The following is a 17,763-nucleotide window of genomic DNA, read 5'->3' as shown; positions in this document are numbered from 1 at the left end:
AATGGAGCGTTAATTACAATTCATGCTGTTTCATCAAAATTATTCTGTATAAAATACCAGTGAAGATGGAAACGAAATAATGTCTGAAATCCATTTTCTCCTGGTCAGACTGCAAATACGGCCCGGACACGTCTGGAGACAAAACCCGCCTTCATTGGAGTTTTCTTAGTATGCATGCAAAGTTTCAGGCTGGTCGGTTTAATGGTTTTGGAGTTATGGAGGAGACACACTGACACACACACACACACACACACACACACACACACACACACACACACACACACACACACACACACACACACACACACACACACACACACACACACACTGCCTTTTATTACACATAATTCAAAACACCTCACCGACACGTTAATGAAAACACCTCACCACCACGCAACCACCACGTCATTAAAAACACCTCACCACCACGCAACCACCACGTTATTAAAAACACCTCACCACCACGCAACCACCACGTTATTAATAACACCTCACCACCACGCAACTGCCACGTTATTAAAAACACCTCACCACTACGCAACCGCCACGTTATTAAAAACACCTCTCTGCCATGTCACCTCCACGTTATTAAAAACACCGCACCACCACATAACCACCATGTTATTAAAAACACCTCTCTGCCATGTCACCTCCACGTTATTAAAAACACCTCACCACCACATAACCACCATGTTATTAAAAACACCTCTCTTCCATGTCACCGCCACATTATTAAAAACACCTCACCACCACGCAACCGCCACGTTATTAAAAACACCTCACCGCTACGCAACCGCCACGTTATTAAAAACACCTCTCTGCCACGTCACCGCCATGTTATTAAGAACACCTCACCACCACGCAACCACCATGTTATTAAAAACACCTCTCTGCCACGTCACCGCCACGTTATTAAAAACACCTCTCTGCCACGTCACCGCCATGTTATTAAAAACACCTCTCTGCCACGTCACCGCCACGTTATTAAAAACACCTCTCTGCCACGTCACCGCCACGTTATTAAAAACACCTCTCTGCCACGTCACCGCCACGTTATTAAAAACACCTCTCTGCCACGTCACCGCCACGTTATTAAAAACACCTCTCTGCCACGTCACTGCCACGTTATTAAAAACACCTCTCTGCCACATCACTTCCACGTTATTAAAAACACCTCTCTGCCACGTCACTGCCACGTTATTAAAAACACCTCTCTGCCACGTCACCGCCACGTTATTAAAAACACCTCTCTGCCACGTCACCGCCACGTTATTAAAAACACCTCTCTGCCACGTCACCGCCACGTTATTAAAAACACCTCTCTGCCACGTCACCGCCACGTTATTAAAAACACCTCTCTGCCACGTCACCGCCACATTATTAAAAACACCTCTCTGCCACGTCACCACCACGTTATTAAAAACACCTCTCTGCCACGTCACCGCCACGTTATTAAAAACACCTCTCTGCCACATCACCGCCACGTTATTAAAAACACCTCTCTGCCACGTCACCGCCATGTTATTAAGAACACCTCACCACCACGCAACCACCATGTTATTAAAAACACCTCTCTGCCACGTCACCGCCACGTTATTAAAAACACCTCTCTGCCACGTCACTGCCATGTTATTAAAAACACCTCTCTGCCACATCACCGCCATGTTATTAAAAACACCTCACCACACGTCGCGATCGAGGATAAGTTTACTGAGGATAAGTACATGAGTTGCCGTGTTGTCATGATTTACACCAAGCAGAATTCAAACATTTATTTTGCAAATTTAATTGTAATATTCCTGTTTAATTGCATTTTTATAAGCAATTAAGTTGAAGATTTCAGTTAAAAAATAAAAAAATTCTCAAAAAAAAAAATAACCCCCCCCTCCCCTTTTGGACATGGAGGCGGGAGAGCTCGGTGCAGCCCAGAAGTTTGATACGATTTCACAAAAGTTTGAGGGAGCAGTTCAGTGATAACACAACACAACACAGCACGTGACAGACGCTGCACAGATATGTGTGTGTGTATATATAGATACAGCTCTGGAAAAAAAAATTTAAATGAGCATCTCTACATGTATGGCAGCCATTCCATTCCAGTGTCTGAATTCCAACACAGGCACACCTCATTCTACTTAGTGAGGTACTGATTAGGTGATCACCTGAACCAAATCTTATTTAACAAGTAAAAGTACAAAAACCACTGTTGTCATCACTATCCTCTTGCAATAGGACAAGCTGGATGGCAAAAACAGTGCTCGTAGTATCTCAAAAGTAATTGGAATCAAAAATAAATAACTATTGACCATGCCAAAAGAGTTGAAAAGAAAAGTTTTGAGTGAGGAAAAGAAGGGTTCAATTCTGGCTTTACTGTCAGAGGGATACAGTGAGTGTCACGTTGCTTCCATCCTTAAAATTTCAAAGACAGTGGTTCATAAGAACAAGGTCAAGCAGCAGATATTGGGGACAACAAAGCTACAGACTGGCAGAGGGTGAAAACGACTTTCCCCTGACCGGGATGACCACCAACTCATTCGAATGTCACTCAACAACCATAGGATGACATCAAGTGACCCACAAAAAGAATGGCAAACAGCAGCTGGGGTGAAATGCACGGCGAGGACGGTTCAAAACAGGCTCCTAGGGGCAGGGCTGAAGTCATGAAAAGCCAGAAAAAAGCCCTTCATCAATGAGAAGCAAAGAAGAGCCAGGCTGTGGTTTGCAAAAGACCATAAGGATTGGACCGTAGAGGACTGGAGTAAGGTCATCTTCTCTGATGAGTCCAATTTTCAGCTTTGCCCAACACCTGGTTGTCTAATGCTGAGACAGAGACCTAGAGAGGCCCACAAGCCACAGTGTCTCGCACACACTGTGAAATTTGGTGGAGGATCGGTGATGATCTGGGGATGCTTCAGCAAGGCTGGAATTGGGCAGATTTGTCTTTGTGAAGGTCTCATGAATCAAGCCACGTACAAGGTTGTCCTGGAAGAACACTTGCTCCCTTCTGCTCTGACAATGTTCCCCAACTCTGAGGATTGTTTTTTTCCAGCAGGACAATGCTCCATGCCACACAGCCAGGTCAATCAAGGTGGATGGAGGACCATCAGATCAAGACCCTGTCATGGCTAGCCCAATCTCCAGACCTGAACCCCATTGAAAACATCTGGAATATGATCAAGAGGAAGATGGATGGTCACAAGCCATCAAACAAAGCTGAGCTGCTTGGATTTTTGTGCCAGGAGTTGCATAAGGTCACCCAACAGCAATGTGAAAGACTGGAGGAGAGCATGCCAAGACGCATGAAAGCTGTGATTGAAAATCAGGGTTATTCCACAAAATATTGATTTCTGAACTCTTCCGAAGTAAAACATTAGTATTGTGTTTAAAAATGAATATGAACTTGTTTTGTTTGTATTATTTGAGGTCTGAAAACACTGAATCTTTGTTGTTATTTTGACCAGTTGTCATTTTCTGCAAATAAATGCTCGAAATGACAATATTTTTATTCAGAATTTGGGAGAAATGTTGTCGGTCATTTATGGAATTAAACAAAAATGTTCATTTTACTCAAACACATACCTATAGATAGTAAAACCAGAAAAACTGATAATTTTGCAGTGGTCTCTTAATTTTTTCCAGAGCTGTATACACACACACACACACACACACACACACACACACACACACACACACACACACACACACACACACACACACACACACACACACACAAGCAAATACCACCTGTCACTTCGCTGATGGGAATACTGAGGGGAGGGGGGAGGAGCGTGGTCGAGAGGAGGGAAGGAGAGTGAGGAGGGTGGGGAGGGTGGGGGAAGGAAAGGCAGCACGAGGGGAAGGGAAGGGCAATAAAACACGCCCAAACAGCAACATTTTGTTTGAACCACCATGTTCTGTTCTATATAGAATTGGGTGGAAGCATTAAAAACCCACGCTATCTAACCTGGCAAAGGCCTGCCTGCATGCATTCATGCTCGTACATGTAGCAACCATTGCACCCCTCCGGTCGGCTCACTCCGAATCTGATTCATACGTGCTACACTCTGGGGAGGCTGTTTTAAATTCAAAACAAAACCGTCAGTCCTAAATAGTCCCCTTAACAGAGGGGAAGGGGTGGGGATGAGGGGGAGAGTGAGAGAGGGGAGGGATGAGGAGTGAGGGAGGGCAAGGTTAGAGGAGGGAGGAAGGAGAGAGGAGGGAGGGAAGGGAGGGAAGGAAGGGAGGGGATGGAGAGAGGGAGGATGGAGGGGAGGGGGAGAGAGCGTGAGAGGAGGGAGAGGGGAGAGGAGGGAGGAGGAAGAGAGGGGAAGGAGGATGGAGAGAGTTGGTCATGGGGAGCAAGGAGGGAGGAGAGGTGGGTGAGCTAGGAGGGGTGAGAAAGGGAGGAGTTAGGAATGGGGAAAGAGCGAGGTGGGGGGGGAATAGATGCATATAGCATGAGGGGGGAGGAAGGGAATGCTGCAAGAAGGGGTGAGGGAGGCAGCGTGAGAGGGTGGGGGAGATGCAGAATGAGGAGGGGAAGGATATATATATATATATATATATATATATATATATATATATATATATATGGATATTATATATTATATAAAGCTCTTTCTAACCACTGACTAACTAACCGACTCACTGAAAGATAGTAAAGATTGGTACCTTCCAGGTGCCATAAAAAACTGAAATTTTGCGAGCCAATGGACATCGAAGCTGGTACACCAGGAAAAATCACAGAATCGTTGGATAACATGCATAAATTATCTATAAGTCAATGAAAAAAAAACAGGAAAAGAAATGCATGACAAATCAAATACTGTATATATATATATATATATATATATATATATATATATATATATATATATATATATATATATATATATATATATATATATATATATATATATATATATATATATATATATATATATATATATATATCAAGGGAATTTGGAGGTTAAATGTGGTTAAAATGAAGGGTACATTGGATTGTTTTGCCACTGCAAAGAGCAGAGGCTGCTTCAGAAGAAGGTTGGAGACTTGGAATGCAGCAATTGGACTCTCAACCTTAAAGTGGAGGGAAAATCAAATACTTTTGGAGGCTCTCTATTTATTCGGTATGTAAATATACTAGAAATTCTGATCAACCCTTCCCCTTTCCGCCTTTCGCTCACCCCATATGGTCGATGAATGCCCCTTTCCCTACTTTATTACTCACAGATATACCATACTCTTCACAGAACATCGTTGCTGCCGAAGCAGCTTCTTGAGTAAGGGTTATACTGGGTGGTTTGCCATTGCCTTTCAGGCAGTAGTTAATGCAGGAATTTGTAACTTGTTTAAGTTGCTTCACAAAATTTAATTTCTCTTCACAAAGGACACAGTTGGATCTTTATCATCCACCAACTAATATTTCTTATTCTTGCATATGGCAGCTTGGCTGCTGGGTTGCTATCATATTTGTTGGAGCACGACTATGCTGCTGATGCTGTGCCCCATACCATACACTGGTACTCATTTCACCAACGTCAGAAAGATGACAGGCTAAATGAACCGCAACCCCACCTGGTGTTAATTCGGTCTCTCTCCTTCTCTCTATCGAGTGCAGCCTGTGGCTGCTGGTTGCATCATTGGTTGGGATGCGGCTGTGCCGCTGATGCAGTGTACCCCTTACCAGAACACTGGTACTCATTTTGCCGACCAAGGAAGGATGACAGGCTGAGTCAACCTCCTGGTGTATATTAATTCAGCAGCCAACGGGGCTTGAACTCAGGACCCTAAGATCCCAAGCCAACCACTCTAACCATCCATCCATCAGGACCATGCTCTGTACAGAGCGTCAGTGCTGCCAATGCAATCTCCTGGATTATCGGGAAGAATCCTGGACAGGTCACTACTCCGATGCAGGATACTCAAATGGCTCAATGTTCCCACCAAGCTGGTAATCATTTTGCCAACCTCAGAAGGATGACAAGCTGAGTTAACCCCACCTGATATTAATTCAACAGCCTGGCAGGATTTTAACTCAGGAAGGACCCTAGGATCCCAAACGCACCACCCTAATCACTATCCCAACACCAGGCTTAGCACCAACTAAGACTGGTAGATGGGAAGTGTAGTTCAACGTCCATTCGAGGGACAGCACACACATTGAATAATCACCCTGCCTGGAAAACACCGGCATGACAGTTTATAACTGGGTCACAATTCGATAGTTCATCCAACACCTTACTCCGCAGAGTCTTGAGAAAAAAGAACGTGGGCAGATGGAGTCAGCGAGCAGCAAATTTGATTGGTTGTGATGATGTAAAATGCCGTAATATGTTTTTTCCAAGTACTACTAAACAAGAGTTTTATGAGAAGTGTCTAAAAGGCGATTTGTGTTCTACAGGGTGGCCACAATATCTTGTTAACCCTTGTAAAAATTGTGACATTGCATTTGTGTGCAGTGTTAATTAATTTCCTTTGTCTACTTTTTTTTTTAGATTGAGTGAACATAACCATGGATGATACAAACAATTGCACCATTGAATAACGGATTGTTGTCAGTGTCTGGGTTCACGTCAAAATTCGTCAAAATTATTCTCCGTAATGATAATGATGGAGCAGAAATGGATACAATGGACTTAAGGCTTGTGCCACATGATGTAAAATGTGTAATAAAGTCAAAGGGTCCTGTAAATGTATGTGGTATACCTTGAAGAACCTTCAGTGTTGTCAGATAATCTGATAAAAGGCAATGTAACAATTTTTACAAGGAGTGACAGGACATTGTGGCCACCCTGTACAAAGTTCAAGTATATAATTCAATTCAAATGAAATAAAGATTTTAAAGGTTGTAAAAAACCCCCAAAAATCCGGAAGCTTACCACCAGTGACGCAGTGTCTTTTACATCACCCTAATCAAACGCATTACATTAGTTTCCGTGCCTTTTGTTTGTGTCCTTTATAACAGTAAGTTTCCTGTTTGTAATGATTTCAAATTTTGTTTGGCTGACGGCAAACAGAGGAAAATAAAATTACACCCATAAAATCACAATAAACTCGAATAAAAACATCACAAACAAAGAAATTTTTGAAAAGACACAGAAAAACAGTTCACGAGTGAAAAACTTCCCAAGGAAGCGATGCAGTTTTGTATTTTGTTCTTGTGATGCTAAGCAGCTTGAGCTCCCCCTTGTGTCAATTCAGTGTCTGCACTGCTTAAAATGTTTTTGATGGACGGACATCCAAAATATTGAAGAGTCTACACCACTTAAAAATTATCTCACTCCTCTCTGTGCATGTGTGGTTGGAACAAATTCAGTCAAAGTACTGCAAAACTACAGGTTCGTTTTTCCAATTCGTGTTCAAAATATAACATTCAATTGAAATGAAATTGTTCTTCGATCATAAGCTGACATTTGTAGACAAACAGACAGACAGACAAAATTGCTTAACCCTGCTTTGTGCTTTGCATGTGCGAGGAGGAGGGAGGAGGAGGGAGGGAGGGAGGGAGGGAGGAGGAGGAGGAGGAGGAGGAGGAGGAGGAGGGAGGAGGAGAAAGAGGAGAAAGAGGAGAAAGAGAGGAGGACCTTTCTACCCACTGTGTTTAATTTGAAAGGGTAATTCTGTGTAATTGCAAATGTATATACGTATATACATATATCAGACACACCTCTTGACTGTTATGGTGAGCATCGCCACGGATTATGTCCCACACGGTAAAACTGCATAATCCACAAAGAACAACCGTCCGACTGCCACCCAGGCGATTGTTCCCACGAATGCAAACCATTCAATCAGAAGGCGCATGATGTAATCGGCGGTTAAATCGAAACATGTGGAGTGTGACGAGCACTCCCCCGATCTCCATTGGGCATAGTCCAACAACAAAGTATCACTTCCATCCCAGAGGCCTCGGCCTGGCGACTGACAAACAGGCAAAGATGACATGGTCAACATCAGTTAGACATCAAACGGAGCCGCTTATCTGGATTTCAGGCTTATTTTCCCTCACCAGGATGGCATACCGATCAATATCTAACCAATGATGACAACATTCATCGTTTAAACATCAGATGCACCTCCTGACTGGTATGGTAAGCATTGCCGCGGATTATGTCTCATACGGTAAAACCGCATAATCCGCAAAGAACCGTCCAACCGTCCATCTGTCACCCAGACGATTGTTCCCACAAACGCAAACCATTCATTGAGAAGGCACGTGATGTGATCGGCGGGTAAATCGAAACATGTGGAGTGTGATGAGCACTCCCCCCCGATCTCCATTGTACATAGTCCTACACAGACAGAGTCGCCAGGCCAAAGCCTCTGGGTTGGAGGTGATGCTTTGGTGTAGGATTATGTCCAATGGAGATCAGGGGGAGTGCTCATCACACTCCACATGTTTTGATTATATATATATACATATATATATATATATATATATATATATATATATATATATATATATATATATATATATATACAGTATATACATATAGGTAATAACGTTCTTCCTTGGGTCGTATTGTATCATGTTTGAGTTGTACCGAGTAGAGTACAAGGTAGGAAATAATGCCCCCATCCTCCCCAATCCATCTATATGATCTTCCTCCTGTTCGACATGCTGACTGAGAGGGTACAGCATGTAACCAGGACTGGGAGGGTTATACGGTAAGCAGTTCGAGAACATTTTGTCTCACTTTTCCTGAGAGTCTTACCTGACATTCCTTCGATCCTGTTTTCTGTGGACAAGACAAACATAATTAATCAAAAGTAACTGATACGAACAAAGATAGTGATTTCAATTCCAAGAAACGTTCCTTTTTTCTATTTGTAATCAGTGCCCTTACATAGTTACCAAGACAAAAAATATGTGCCTTGTCATAAGGAACTTCAATATAGGAAGAGACCATTAGACCCTAAAAGCCTTGGAATGGTTGCCAACATATGTTTATTTGCCTGTGCTCTATTCTTTTTGAATGTTGGGCATCAAGCAAGGAAGTAGCTCGTACCATTTTGAATCTTTGGTGTAACTTGGCCAGGTTCGGATTGGAACCGCTGACCCTCCAGACTCACAGAGGATGCTCTAACCTTTACGCCATCGAGCCTGGTTGACGATTTCTCAGTTGACACTGAAAATATTTGGACACGAGGTTAAGGACATCAATAAAGGTTGGAGGTCTCTTGCAAGGTCACATCACATCACATCAAACAATAACAAGGATTAAACTGGACCTCCGTCAAAGGTGCTGACTTTCTCAAAGAGTCTGACCATTTTCTAAATGCCTTGATTCATTTAAATATTGCAATGTCATGAAGAGTCAAAATTCCATCATCATACCTCACTGACATTAGACCATTTTATTACTCACCAACACTGGACTGGTCGTCCTGGAATGAACAGTCTTGAATCTCCCCAACTTGGGAAAGGGAACCGCCAAAAACCCACCGGAGCTCGGTCAGAGTGCCCTGGTGTAAACAGATCATTAATAAATAAATAAAATGTTATGATGGGATGACTAGATAAAGGGAAAGATCAATTGGTCCATCGCAACTCCATCACATCCTATCCTTTCCCACGCAGGATGCATCCCAGCAAAGGTTTATTCCTCATACAAATGTATGGATTACACTCTTCCTATTTTATATTTACACCAGAAACCTACGTTATATTAAACGAGCCAAAGTACCCATCTCCAGTGACGGGAAAAGTTGAAGTTGATCCATCAATAAAAAGTATTTCATGGAGTTTGAAATGGTGAATTGTGTTGCCTTTTCAACTTGAGACCAATAAGTCATCCTGTTTACCAAAAATTGCTATATTGGTCACTGTGGCCTCAATTAACTTCCTCAAATCACCTTCTGAGGCTGCGGCCACATAGTCCATGCTATGTCATGCACAAAGTTGTAACTATACCCTGATTATGGAGTTTGTAGCCTTAGAGATGTGGCTGTGCATAAGAAACAGACCCACAGGGAGAGAGAGAGAGCCATTCGAGTACATCTATATATATATATATATATATATATATATATATATATATATATATATATATATATATATATATGGATACAAACAAACACAACATAATAGTGACCGAAGTTTTTCGTGCTGCACTCTTCAGGGTAAAAATTGCAGCAAGTGAAGAAGGACATGAAGGCGTTAGCTTTATACGCAGGTCTCAATAAGGTAGACGCTGATTGGTTCAACCGTAATGACGTCATGGTTAATCTGAACTCCCATTGGTCGGCTCATCATCTTCACCTCGAGCTCCCATTGGCTGGAGCAGAGTTCGTCGATGATTGACATTTGCAACCACATCCTTGAGAGAGGGGGGATGGGTTTCCCCTGAGGTCCATTCACCATTTGTTACCGTACTTCCCTTGATCTTTCCATGCTGAAAGAGACACAGAGATCATACAAATTCCTTTTGACGACATAGTATTGGATCGGTGGTAAGGATGAAGGTTGCTTCCAACATACGTAAATGAAATGAGCTCCGACATCGGCTCAATATCCTGAACATACAGTGGGGAGAACAAGTATTTGATACACTGCCGATTTTGCAGGTTTTCCCACTGACAAAGCACGTAGAGGTCTGTAATTTTTATCATCGGTACACTTCAACTGTGAAAGACGGAATCTAAAACAAAAAAACTGAAAATCACATTGTATGATTTTTAAATAATTAATTTGCATTTTATTGCATGAAATAAGTATTTGATACATCAGAAAAACAGAACTTAATATTTGGTACAGAAACCTTTGTTTGCAATTACAGAGATCAGACGTTTCCTGTAGTTATTAACCAGGTTTGCGCAGACTGCAGCAGGGATTTTGGCCCACTCCTCCATACAGATCTTCTCCAGATTCTTCAGGTTTCGGGGCTGTCGCTGGGCAACACAGATTTCAGCTCCCTCCAAAGATTTTCAATTGGGTTCAGGTCTGGAGACTGGCTAGGCCACTCCAGGACCTTGAGATGCTTCTTACGGAGCCACTCCTTAGTTGCCCTGGCTGTGTGTTTCGGGTCGTTGTCATGCTGGAAGACCCAGCCACACCCCATCTTCAATGCTCTTGTTGAGGGAAGGAGGTTGTTGGCCAAGGTCTCGCGATACATGGCCCCATCCATCCTCCCCTCAATACGGTGCAGTCGCCCTGTCCCCTTTGCAGAAAACATCCCCAAAGAATGATGTTTCCACCTCCATGCTTCACGGTTGGGATGGTGTTCTTGAGGTTGTACTCATCCTTCTTCTTCCTCCAAACACGGCGAGTAGAGTTTAAAACAAAAAGCTCTATTTTGGTCTCATTAGACCACATGACCTTCTCCCATTCCTCCTCTGGATCATCCAGATGGTCATTGGCAAACTTTAGACGGGCCGGGGCATGCGCTGGCTTGAGCAGAGGGACCTTGCGTGCGCTGCAGGATTTTAATCCATGACGGCGTAGTGTGTTACTTATGGTTTTCTTTGATACTGTGGTCCCAGCTCTCTTCAGGTCATTGACCAGGTCCCGCCGTGTAGTTCTAGGCTGATCCCTCACCTTTCTCATGATCATTGATGCTCCACGAGGTGAGATCTTGCATGGAGCCCCAGACCATGGGAGATTGACTGTTATCTTGAACTTATTCCATTTTCTAATAATTGCGCCAACAGTTGTTGCCTTCTCACCAAGCTGCTTGCCTATTGTCCTGTAGCCCATCCCAGCCTTGTGCAAGTCTACAATTTTGTCCCTGATGTCCTTAGACAGCTCTCTGGTCTTGCCCATTGTGGAGAGGTTGGAGTCTGATTGATTGAGTGTGGACAGCTCTCTTTTAAGCAGATAACAAGTTCAAACAGGTGCAGTTAATACAGGTAATGAGTGGAGATTGGGAGGGCTTCTTAAAGACAAAACTAACAGGTCTGTGAGAGCCGGAATTCTTGCCGATTGGTAGATGATCAAATACTTATTTCATGCAATAAAATGCAAATTAATTGTTTAAAAATCATACAATGTGATTTTCAGGATTTTTGTTTTAGATTCCGTCTATCACAATTGAAGTGTACCTATAATAAAAATTACAGACCTCTACGTGCTTTGTAAGTCGGAAAACCTGCAAAATCGGCAGTGTATCAAATACTTGTTCTCCCCACTGTATCTGCCTTGTACTGGTCTGCACAGATAGGGTTGGCAACCAGGTGCTGTGCAATGGCAGATGAAGCAGGTACAGTGGCCGGTGGTTGCTGGATATTTTTACATGCTCGCACTGGTTGTGTTCTAACCCTCACAATCTTTCTTCGAATCGCCAAGGGGACGTGTTGTTTCAACCGAACAGCCAATCTTGGTGTTGTGCGGCCCACGTACCGAGCTTCACATCGGCACTTAAACTCATAAATAACATTGCTCGTTTGTGAGGTGGGTAGCACATCCTTGTTGACTGAGGTCAGCAAACGGAGAGAGGTAAAGATTACTCGGGGTTGCACAGCCAGAAACGTGTTGGATACAATATGTTTGATTTGTACTTCAAACCTTCGGAATGATTTCCCTTTCCAGGGCATCGTGATATAGACTGGACATTTGTCCGGACCAATCTTCTGATCTTTTGTCGTGTTTAGAAACTTGTGTATGTATCTCTTAACTATATGCTCCGGATAACCATTCTCACCGAGTATATTCATGATTTTGTCAACTTTAGCAGGAAGATTACAAGGTGAACAAATCCTCTGTGCTCTGTTAACCAGGATATTGATCAAGGCAATTTTGTATCTCGTGGAGCTGTAGGAGTCCCACCGAGTATACTGCCCTGTGAAAGTCGGCTTCCGGAAGACGGATGTTGTGAAGCCAAGGTTGGAACTATCAACCAACACGTCCAAAAACGGTAACGTGTTTGACGATTCCAGGTCCGTGGTAAACTTCAGCGCTGGATGGAGAGTGTTGAGCCATGCCTGGAAATTGTCACATGCCGTCCGAGACTCAAACAAAGCAAAAATGTCATCAACATACCGATAGTATATGATGGGGGAATCGACCCCTTGCTGACCAGTTTCTGCATTTCATGATAGCATACAAAGATATTTGCAAGAACTGGGCCTAATGGAAGAACCCATGGCCACACCGTCCGTTTGAACATACATCATGTTGTTAGAACTGAATTCCACCTCCCTTGTTGCTGTGTTCATTAATTCCAAGAAGACGAGTTCCGAGATCATGGGTTGTTCCAGATTGGTGGGATACAGCAAACGTGCACATATCTCAATGGTCTCGGTCAATGGTACATTCATGAACAAGTTCTTAATATCAAAGGACGTCATGATGTTGTGCTCACTTGTCGGTGTTTTAGCTCTAATTGATTCTGCATATGTGAAGGAATCCTGAACCATGAAATGAGAAAGTGAATCCAATACTGGTTGCAGTACCTCTCCCAACCACTTGGCAAGTTCATGTTGTGCTGATCGCACCATGGACAGTTTGGGTCTTAGAGGGATATTCTCCTTGTGAATCTTCGGCAGCCCCGACATTCTTGGACGTTGGGCTCCAACAGGTTTAATTCTGTCGTTCACCTCCTTTGATAGTTCTCCACGTTTGAGAAGCTGTAACAGTCGTTTGACGATCTGACCTTCCACCTGAGGCATGCGATCATGTTCCGTTACACCGCCCAGACATTTAAATTTGGTTTCATCTTTCAGCATGTCCATCATCTTGTCGATGTAATCAATCTTATTCATGATTACCACTCCGGTGCCGTTATCCGGTTGGCAGATGTGAATGGCAGCATTCCTCCTCAATCCTTCTATTGCCAAGAGAACATCCCGTTGCATGTGAAAATCCGCGACGACATTCGGGATTCCACAGTACGCATGTGCGAGGTCCGATAGTCCGGCCCTCAGCGCTTGGTCTGCTTTGTTTGACACAGCCTGATGTGCTGATAGTTGAGCAGACAGGAGTTCAAACTCGGCAAAAATGTCTTCCCTCTTGATATTCTGGTTGGGAATGCCGAAGTTAAAACCGTGCGCCAACGCGAACCTTTCCGTGTCAGACAGCTTATAGTCCGATTTATTGAGGACATGCCGGGATGAGTCTTTGATCAGGGAACTGAATCGTTTCACCTTCAACCAGTCGATTGTCCGATCGCTGCAATGTATCTACATCACCGGATCGTGTCGCACAGCGACATGAAACCACGTCCTTCGTTCCAGGCATTACGTCGGACGCGACGTAGCATGGACCGTGTGCGATTCAAGGGCCCGATCTCATCCACAATAAACATACGCTCCACTGAAGTGCTGTGTTTCATTTTGTGCTCCACTGTAGTGTTCGTCACATGGGTTCAATGCGCTTTGTTATAAAGCCTGGGACCACGTTGTGCCAGCAGACAAGCCCGGAGAAACCTCTCGGATAACTTACCTGTACACACTTACCATTAAGCCGAACCAAGCCATTAAGCTGCTCGACTTGACATTGTGAGTACCGTCGTTTAAGATAAATAAACAGATGTTTGGTACTGCAGAACTTTAATATGGATACAAACAAACACGACATAATAGTGACCGAAGTTTTTCGTGCTGCACTCTTCAGGGTAAAAATCACAGCAAGTGAAGAAGGAAGGGAAGGCGCGTGATGCTGATTGGTTCAACCGTAATGATGGATGACGACGTAATGTTATGTCTTCAAAAGGAATTTGTACGATCTCTGTGTCTCTTTCAGCATGGAAAGATCAAGGGAAGTATGGTAACAAATGGTGAATGGACCTTAGGGGAAACCCATCCCCCCTCTCTCAAGGATGTGGTTGCAAACGTCAATCATCGCCAAATTCTGCTCCAGCCAATGGGAGCTCGACGTGAAGATGATGAGCCGCCCAATGGGCGTTCGGATTAACCGTGACGTCATTACGGTTGAACCAATCAGCGTCGACGTTATTGAGACCTGCGTATAAAGCACGCGCCTTCACTTCCTCCTTCACTTGCTGCGATTTTTGGGTATGTGGACCGGAACGTGGCAATATCCCGTTAAGTTCTGTGTTAAGGAGGATGGCATGGTCACTCACATCCCCAAATGGGATAGTTATTGGGATAGACCGTGGGCAAGTTTTCTACGCAGGTCAGCCTAAAGTATGCTGCGGATGGAGACAGCTGGGTCACCTAGTTTGTGGGTGCAAGGAACAATTTTGTTCACAGTGTGGAGAGTTGGGACATTTGAGGGAGTGTTGCACTTCTCAGGTGCGGTGCAGCCTCTGTGGTTCACCGGGGAACACCTTCCGCTCCTGCCCACAGTTATGAGAGCAAGATGCATACCTCTGTGGGCAGGGGCGCGCTGTTGCCTCAGGACAAAGTATGGTGTCGGTGCCTCTGATGTCACCCCACCCTCCCACAGTGAGAAACAAGGGGAGGACGGAATCGAAGGAGGAGAGGAAAGAGGAGGAGGAGACGGGGAGCAATGATGGGGAGGTGGCGGAAATGGATCCCTCTAGGGGAGAGAGGGTTGCTCCAGTGGCAGGGGCGGAGGGAACAGCCTCCATTCGGGAGACCCCACTGCCGGAGGACGAAGGAGCCAGCTCCTCCTCTGGCTACGAAGACATAGACCCGGAAGACTGGGAAGTCCAAAAGTGCTGGAGGAAAATCCGGGACAAAGGGACAAGGCCACACTGTCCATTTCGAAGAAACGTTTCCATAAGAAACGAAAACCCTGCGAAGAGTGGCCACTGGCCATATGTCACAGAGAGGGAATCCTCAAAACAGGACATTCAGAGATGGCTATGGGAGCCTCCCCCTCTCCTCTCCCCTATCCATTCCCATTCCTGCTCTTGCTCTCACTCCCCAAGGAGAAGTCCCCTTCCCTTCCCTTCCATTTTGAACCCCTTCCAGGTGCTGCAGAGGCGATGGGGATCTAAAGGGAAGGATGACAGTTTGTTTTATTATTGACTTTTTGATTTTGGGGTTTTTTGCCTTTGTTTTCTTATTCTTTAATTTCCTCTACTTCTTTGATTTCTTCACTTTCCTTAATATTTTTCTCCATTGATTTCCTCTTCTTCCTCTTTGATTTATTTTCTTTGATTTTTTTGATTCTTGTTTGATTTCTTGTTCAATTTCTTGTTCTGAATACTTGTTTTGATTTATTGTATGGTTTTTTTTTAACCTTTTTATGTAATAAATTTTATATAATATATTTTATATAATTCCAGTTTTTGTGATATATGGAATACTTTACCCGCAGCGCCCCCTACAATTAGGGTATACGTGAAAATTGAAGGCCCCGAGCGACCAGGTGAGTGCATCGATACGAATGAAACTTTGCAGGTTCATGGTACTCAATGAGTACTACAACTTTGCCTCAGGACATATTGACCGATTTTGCTTAGGTCAGGGGTCAAAGGTCAATTAGTGCAAAAATCGATAATGTGCGAGAGCTGGAGGTGCCTTCGCGCCAAATGCTACTCCTCCTCGAGTTATGGTCGGATGCTCATGAAAATTCACACTAATCGTCTGGAATACATTTTGCACAAACGATCAAGCCGGATTTTCAATTGAGATCTTTGTTCACCCACAGCACCCCCTCAAACTTTGGGGATTTCCGATTTCAAACCGCATTTTCGGTACTTTTAATTCAAATGGGTACCGAGTAGTTATCAGGAGATGGAACTGGATGAGATTTGATATGCATAATCTTAAGGTGATTCCCTATCCGCTATATGACATCCATTTTGCTCTATATCTTATAGTTTCCATGCTCGGCGACCCATCGCCGCCTACCGGCTTGTCTGTTTCTCTGTCTGTTTTTTCAATCGCCTACAAGTCACAATTCTAAACCAATCATCATGAAACTTTACCAAGTTGTAGAGGTCATCTCAAATGAGAAGCCCATTGATTTTGAAGTCAAATTTCTAAAATCGCATAGTAGAGTTTGTTATAAGTAAGAAGCCTATTGTTTTTGAGGTCAAAAGGTCAAAATAGATGAAAGGTTAACAACTTAGGTGAGATTTATAAAATCCTCAATTTTCATCAGATTAACTTGAAATTTGAAGAGGATTTCTATTTCAGGTCAATGAATTCAACAAGCCAATTATTTTTGAGGTCAACATAGACCAAAAGGTCAACATATGCCCAAGGTTAACAACTAAGGTGGAATTTCTAAAATCCTCAATTTTTATCCAATTAACTTGAAATTTGAAGAGGATTTATATTTCAGGTCATTGAATTTAACCACCAATTATATTTGAGGTCAAATTTGTTTTATGGATGTTGCAAGTATCGTGCTCTGCATGATGTCTTCTTCTTGTTACCCTCACAAAAAGAGAGGGTGTTGCAATTGGGTCCATTTGTCTGTTTGTTTGTTTGTTAATTCGCACAGAACCTTCATGTTTTTCTCCAAAACCGCTTGTTGGATTGAGAAAAAATTTTCACCATTGGTGCTACTACTCATGTAGAATGATTCAATGATAATTACGATGTCGTAGGTCACGTGGTGTGGTAGCCATGTTGGAAAAACGGAAGAAATTTGGACCTCTGTATCTCTGAAACCGCACCAAGTAAATAATTGAAACTTGGCACATAGCAAGTACTCCTCATGGGGAATGAGTGCGATTTTTTTTTTAATTATGTCATAAGTGCCTTCATTATGATGTCATAATTGCATATGTAGAATGCTACATCCGATTATGAAAATATTTTAGGATCATCAATAGATAAAATTGTAAAAAAAAATAAATAATAACATTGATGACATCATTGGTCATGTGATTCGGCAGTCTTTTTTTTTTAAATGCCTTCAAAAATCTTCTTCTCTGAAATGGC

General features: G+C 43.2%; 1 protein-coding gene across 1 annotated transcript in view; it reads right to left on the bottom strand.

Moving 5' to 3' along the window:
• The window catches only part of LOC147016983 (cartilage oligomeric matrix protein-like), a 94,671-nt gene that overhangs the window by 68,062 nt on the left and 8,846 nt on the right, over positions 1-17,763 (bottom strand). Inside the window, exons 4-6 of the mRNA XM_085846295.1 lie at positions 9,372-9,468; positions 9,012-9,131; positions 8,718-8,741 (exon numbers count right to left, since the gene is read on the bottom strand). Of these exons, the coding sequence (XP_085702421.1) occupies positions 8,718-8,741; positions 9,012-9,131; positions 9,372-9,468 (241 nt within the window). The remainder of the gene's footprint in view (positions 1-8,717; positions 8,742-9,011; positions 9,132-9,371; positions 9,469-17,763) is intronic.

This window comes from Eptatretus burgeri, chromosome 11 (genome assembly GCF_056783735.1).
Source record: "Eptatretus burgeri isolate ZD-2024b chromosome 11, Ebu_testis_v1, whole genome shotgun sequence".
Taxonomy (NCBI): Eukaryota; Metazoa; Chordata; class Myxini; order Myxiniformes; family Myxinidae; genus Eptatretus; species Eptatretus burgeri.
This window is presented reverse-complemented; position numbering and strand designations above follow the sequence as displayed.